The 7,107-nt window shown below is 47.6% G+C and overlaps 1 protein-coding gene across 1 annotated transcript in view; it reads right to left on the reverse strand.

Moving 5' to 3' along the window:
• LOC106821121 (neuroligin-4, X-linked-like) overlaps positions 1-5,346 on the reverse strand; it is a 28,165-nt gene extending 22,819 nt beyond the window's left edge. Inside the window, exon 1 of the mRNA XM_014825799.1 lies at positions 5,270-5,346. Coding sequence (XP_014681285.1) covers positions 5,270-5,346 — 77 coding nt within the window. The remainder of the gene's footprint in view (positions 1-5,269) is intronic.
• Between the last annotated feature and the right edge of the window lie 1,761 nt (positions 5,347-7,107).

Genomic DNA, 7,107 nt, shown 5'->3' on the forward strand with positions numbered 1-7,107 from the left:
CTCTCCTGGGTGATTGACGAACCGGATATAGCGATGAGAGAAGAGAGAAGGGTATATACGGCAGCGTCGCGTATATAACGCAGGCCGCGTATATACGGAGGCCGCGATATGCGAGCAGAAGGTCGTGTAGTAATAGCCGGAACAGCGCGGTCGTCGCTTGTATACGGCAAGCGTCGCGGAAGATGTACGGGCCGAAAGACTCGCGAAGGTCGCCGTAATATAGGGCGAGGTCGCAAGGTGAAATAGTACGGCGAGGAGTCGCGGATAATAATAGCAGAGCAAGGTGAGGATTTATCGCAAAAGGTCCGAAGGAGATCATACGGGCCAGCTGTCGGGGTATACGGAGCGAGGTCGGGGTATCAAATCCGGACTCGCAAGGGATAGAAGTGGTACGGCAAGAGATTTCATAGTTTGCAAATGAACATCTGCGCGGGAATGACAGAGCTAGCGCGCAGCTCCGAACAAGAACACGGCATGGTTGAGGCCGTCTTCAAACGAGATCTCCGACGCTCGTGTCATGCGAAAAAGGGAGAGTTTTGCTGCGATCTTTGATAGAGCGAATAGACACTCGACGGCGCTGCGGCGAAGGCCAAATATATGAGGAAGAAAAGCGAGAGGCAGATCCAGAGACGCAGAGAGAATCAGACTGCCGTGGGGCAGAAGGTTTTGAAAGGGGAATAACACGGAGTTAGCGAGAGGGAGGGCGAGAACGTGTAGAGTGTCTCTCGGTAGGAACGGAGATGGCGGCGCACCACCATACACGCTGAGTGAGTTTGGAATTTCTGGACGCACTCTATATTATATATATACAGTTTTGACTTAAGGCACGGTTCATCTTGCTCGGTCGAACAGCCGGGGTTCTGTTTTCTCGCACGACAAATCGAATTAAATAGTAATATGCCATTAGGAATTAGAATATTGCGCGCCAAACATTTTATCCGGAAATTGCGTGTTTTTTTTTTCCAAGCTCAAACGCATTCAGCGAATGTACTATTTGCACGCACGAATTCGTGCCGCGCCGTCGCGAATTTTATACACACGACAGCCATCTCCGGGGAGGACTCTTGTTTACTCTAAGACGTCTCTTACTAATTAAATGTAAATGTACTTAGTGAAGAGTGTGTCCGCGCAAATGGCACTGTGATCACCTTGGTGTCGAGATAGAGAAGGGAAGGGCGAGATATTGATAAGAGCAAGCAGTGATAATATGGGGAAACGTGATCCATGCCATAGCAGAGTAATTACGCATAGTATCCCGAATGATTTATATTCCTTTTTGAGAAAGTGGAATTATATGCATAAGTTTTGAGTGCGAAAACTAGTAAATGTTTCAGCGATCTAGAAAGTCGTGAGATCTGTGAGAGAAGATAGCGCGCGTAACGGGAGCGAATAGAAGATGATCGCACAAAGTTTTGAGGAGAGAGTTTATGACGAAGAGTATCGCCCGGACAAGATAAAAACGCGACGTGAGATAAGAAAATATTCCCAGTAAATTACCCCTGTACCGTAGATTCCTCAAAACAAATAGTATGTGATAGCCGCTGACATAATATAGTGCAATAAATAAATCTGGCATAGGAGAGGACGCGGCGCGCTCCTACTTAGAAGAGAAGCCAGAGACGAGAGCGCGCGGCGCTTCGATGAGAGTGAGAGAGTCGAGAGACAGAGAGCGCGCTCGAAGTTGTTGGAACCGAAGTGATACCAGAACTGGAGAGAGATTTGAACCGAAGTGAAAATAAGAACGGCTAAAGTGGGGACCGTATGTGTCTCATCGACCGATAGAGGGAGAGCGCTCGAGAGTAACAGCTGATTTGGAGGCCTGCACTTACACATTCCAACTACGCACGAAGATTTTGAACAAAATCGAATGACACTTAGATGGCCATTTTCATTTTTGCCATAAGTGGGTTACGCCGACCGTGATCGGAAAGGATTAGGTCAGTAAGGCATGAGCGCGTCCAAAATAGGAACGTTCAAATCTCTACCATAGGCGTAACAACTCGCTATTCAATTTGAAAATGTGGGTCAAACGGGTCTTGAGTTATCGTGACCGTAGGCAGACACTGAAATGACATAGTGAACAGATTGCCAAAATCTACCTAATTTGCATAATCTTAAAAAAAATCAAAACCTGCCTGTGATATGGTTTTGGACCGGTCCTCATTCATTCACTTCACCAAAGAACATTAGCAAAATCATTGAACCTGAACTGAACTCTATGGCCATTTCATTTTGCCCAAAAATTGCGCCTCGGGTCGAACGTTAGGTCGACTGGCCGGGCAATCACCCGCATGACACATAGTGTTGACGGTTGCGCTGTCATTGACCGTGTGCGCTTTCCAAAATCGGGACGTTCAAAACCTCCTATCCATAGGCAGTGCATACTTTTATGCATTTGAACCACATGTGGGGTGCTAAACCGGTCGCGCTATTAGCGAATCTCCAGGGCAGAATCGTGACGCTACGGCATCCCGAACCGCCCCCCATCTCTGCCAAATCAGAGCCTTCAGCTCGCATGCAGAGTCCCATAACCGTCGCCATACCCTCTACACTCTAAATCCCGGCTCGTACATGTCGAATAGAGCAGATCTAAACAACTCCTCTCCTCCTTAGAGAACCCCTGGCCAAGTCGCATCCTGCTTCTCGACGCCTGCTGCTTACTACATCTTCTAATACTACATTGGTCTCGCGATAAGTCTCATCATTACTTTATAAACTACATACTCATTAACTAATAAGTTTTCTCGTGTCGTGTGTAACTCGACATACTATTACATAAACTAACACCACTCTCATTCTCAACTCTCCCTCCTTTAACCTGACCAAACTCGTAAGACGCTTTTACTCTATCATGCTCTCGCTATAAACAATTATCTCCAACAGTTCTTGTCTCTGTAAACATCTCTCTCCTCACACCAATACTGACCACCTCACCCTTTATCTACTGCACAACTCAATCGCCTCTTATAGTAAGAGCGTTCCTCCCGCGCGTATAATCACCTCTGCGCAATATCGCTCGGTGCGCAGTTCGATGCTTATAAACATATTATACGCGCAACTCTGACGGCAACGTGACAGCTGAAAAAATTACCTATGCCCGCAGTGTTAGTGCTGATGCGCTAACGCTATTATCCGGCAGTCATTCTATATTCATCTAGTTAGACTTGAGATCTGCAACATGTGAAACGTAAGTCGTCTGCCTGGTGTTTGGCTATATCATATCTTCTCACCGCGCTGTCCTCTCTCTGCTATGATTTGTTTATCCTGTGCATAATCAACTGTGCGCGCTCATAGTCCTAACCGTGTAGGTTATGAAAGCCGCGCTGTCGTAAATGACAGAGGGAGAGGGTGGTTAGCAATTTTTTCCCTTACGACAACAACAAACACAAAAGAGTCTCAGTAATAAGAATGGTGTTGTAAGCGCTAATAATTTCTCTTAACACCAATCTGAGGATTTCTCGCGAGAGTTACTCATGCGCGGTTTCATTCTAGCACTAGCAATGCTGATACTATTAGCATGTGTGTTCGTCGTGCGTGCCCTGAATTCGTGGCGCGGTGTTTCGGCGTCCATGCCGCATAGAGTCGGCTGTATGTTTCACTCATGTGTCACGAGCATAGTGTATAGATATACTTACCTAGTTCTGCTGTTATTTGCTTCCTTCATGAGAGCAAAACTACTATCGTTGGGCGTAGATGTCTGCGATATGGTCGGTCAACGGTGAGAAACAAACCGCTCAGTAAGGGAGAGGTTTACTATTCCACCAATAAGCACTCTCAGCGGGTGTTCGAGCGTACCTACGAGGCCAACTGAAACAGCTAAATGCTCACAGATACACGTTTGAGCGTTTACGACACAGGGAACATTCAAAAATCCGGATTTCAGGATATTAGCCGAAAGATATGGGGGGATCTCACAGACAGAATGGCTAAATGAGGCATTTGATGAGTACTCTAAACAAAGTTGCCGCAGAGCGACACGCGCTCATCGTAACGTCTACTGCGGCGTGGGACTCTGTTTTGGTGGGACGTGGTGGGATTCTAGGTATAACCCTGTTAGTCCATGTGTTACACATACACGCCGAAACAGTTGGAATGCACGGGATGTATCAGGACCTTCTCAAAGGAATGTCTCGTTGGGATCCGTTATACTGAAAGTTGCACGAGATGCGCGCGTTACGTCTTAAGCTGTCTTCAGATTAAAGATTGGAAGCTTCCATCGTACGTCAGTAGAACAACTATTGCAGACAGCAATAGGTAAGCACTCATCCATTTACACTAGGCAAGCCTACAGGCGTGTGCCAATAGAGAGTGCTAGTTCACTGAATAAAACCAATATGTAATCCGCTGGTCAAAAATTACACAGTACACCAAGCGACATGTCACTATGCGTCAGTAGCTCACTGCAGCTGGACTTCCACGCAGGTACAATGTAAATACTGACAGTACAGGAATGCCATTTAGAAATTATTACGATTTAAGGAGCAAGAAACCTTCTTTAACCAAATTTAGCTTTTGAAATTTTTCACTGTTGACTATTGGTAGCCTCACTTACATCCTAGGCATGTATAGATTCACTAGCAACCGGCAGTCAAATTCTTTCTAACAGGACAGTCAACAAATCCATGTTTAACCCTCCTCTTGAGGGTCAAAAGGTTATCTGACACTTACTTTCGCATGTCAGCAGAAAGTTAGATTTCATGGTCCTTTCAATTAATGCCATAAAATGCTAGGTCACCGCGTGAAACAAAAAAGTTTTTCAATCGCTCGTCAGACCATGTCCTCAGGGGGAAAAATTGTCTAAAATCTGCCCTGGCCATTGAATTTGACTGTGACCTCCATCTTCGGCCACAGGATGGCTTTTCCTCCATTGATGCTAATACCACAACTATCACGAGCCTAGTTCGAGCCGTTCTAGATTTGTTGCCGCATTCTGCATTTCCTCCCTATACCTTTAAGGTTAAGGAGTGAATGTTCCCTGCTTTTAACTCTTGACCTTTGACCTTTGACCCCACTTCGACATCCCAGACTCGTTTTCCGGATTACCCCCCCCACGTCCCGAATATACATGACCGTACGTCGAGCCGTTTAGATTTGTGCCAATGTTGAACGGACGGTACGGACGGACGACGGACGGACTGACGGAACGACGCTCGCACGGGACGGAACGGACGGACGATCATTGCGACTTTCTTACAAGGCTGCATCTGACTATGTCAGATGGAGCTAAAAACCCAGATGAGCTTCAGTGGTGCGATTGCGGAATACTTACCGAACACTTAGTAACGAATCGCTTACAGGCAGATGCAGATCTTTGTTAAACGCGGCATCAACGAACTGCGAAGGCATATTAGATTCGTAGAGCACGCTTTCATGACACACAAAAATAAATAGCGCGACAGAAAAAAAACGATGCAGAGCGAGATGAGTAGAATGTACGAGCTATAATCACACCGTCCGTCGTTCGCTCCATCGCTTCTCATTACTGCATTGATATAGCAATTTATTATTATATATTGGATATATGCCGTACACGACAACCCTCGCTTATATTATAAGCTGATGTTTTTACACGGACGTGTTTCCCCAGCCGAATACCACACGCGTACATGATAATCCCAGTATTCTATTAATTATTTTTAAATATAGAATTTATTATTATATTACGTTCATGGCGAAAACCCCCTTTCGAGGCCGATCCCCGATAAGAACCGATCGGGTCGGACTATACGTATATATAGAGAGAGAGGACAGAGATGAGACGACGGGGAGATAGTTAGATAGGTTAGATTAGATGAATATGATAGATAGATAGATAGATAGTCATAGATAGATAAGATAGTAGGATATGATTAGATCAGTTCTACCACTATAAGACACTCGCGCAGCTTACGTGGCTGATAGAAAGCTGGCCATTCAGCTCATGGCAGTTCATCAGAAGATATCAGGGCTTCACCCCCTCCTTCCTCGGCTAAGAGCAGCAGCGGGAGCTCCGCTTCGCGTGGAGCATGCTCGCATGCTGACACGGGCGCCGAAAGGAATCGTCTCCAATCCCTCCCCCCCTCCTTCCACGCGCGGAATTGCTTTTTCTCCGCGTGTGTTTGATGCCAGCAGAGCTCAGAGATAGCGGGGGCGGAGAGGTGGGGGTGACGTTGGGTCGGATGGATGGAGTATGACACGCCGGGGTGGGTGACGTTGGGTCGGATGGATGGAGTATGACACGCCGGGGTGATAGTGGCGGTGGTGATGGTGGTGGTGGTGATGGTGGCGGTGGTGATGGTGGTGGTGGTGCTGCTACTTTGCTGCTACTGCATCTGCTACTACTGTGCTGCCACTGGTCACTGCTGCTGCTGCGGCTACTGCTGTCACTGCTGCTGCTGCTGCTTCTGCTGCTGATGATAATGATGCTGCTACTGCTGCTGCTGCTGCTGCTGCCGCTGTTGATGCTGCTGTTACTGCTGCTGATGCTGATGCTGCTACTGCTGCTGCTGCTGCTGCTGCTGCTACTGCTGCTACTGCTGCTACTGCTGTTGTTGTTGTTGCTGCTGCTGCCGCTGTTGTTGCTGCTGCTACTGCTGCTGATGCTGATGATGCTACTGCTGCTGCTGCTGCTACTGCTGCTACTGCTGCTACTGCTGTTGTTGCTGCTGCTGCTGCTGCCGCTGTTGTTGCTGCTGCTACTGCTGCTGATTCTGATGATGCTACTGCTGCTGCTGCTGCTACTGCTGCTACTGCTGCTACTGCTGTTGTTGTTGTTGCTGCTGCTGCCGCTGTTGTTGCTGCTGCTACTGCTGCTGATTCTGATGATGCTACTGCTGCTGCTGCTGCTACTGCTGCTACTGCTGCTACTGCTGTTGTTGTTGTTGCTGCTGCTGCCGCTGTTGTTGCTGCTGCTACTGCTGCTGATTCTGATGATGCTACTGCTGCTGCTGCTGCTACTGCTGCTACTGCTGCTACTGCTGTTGTTGTTGTTGCTGCTGCTGCCGCTGTTGTTGCTGCTGCTACTGCTGCTGATTCTGATGATGCTACTGCTGCTGCTGCTGCTACTGCTGCTACTGCTGCTACTGCTGTTGTTGCTGCTGCTGCTGCTGATGTTGCTGCTGCTGCTGC

Source organism: Priapulus caudatus, unplaced genomic scaffold (genome assembly GCF_000485595.1).
Source record: "Priapulus caudatus unplaced genomic scaffold, Priapulus_caudatus-5.0.1 Scaffold59, whole genome shotgun sequence".
In the NCBI taxonomy this organism is placed as follows: domain Eukaryota; kingdom Metazoa; phylum Priapulida; class Priapulimorpha; order Priapulimorphida; family Priapulidae; genus Priapulus; species Priapulus caudatus.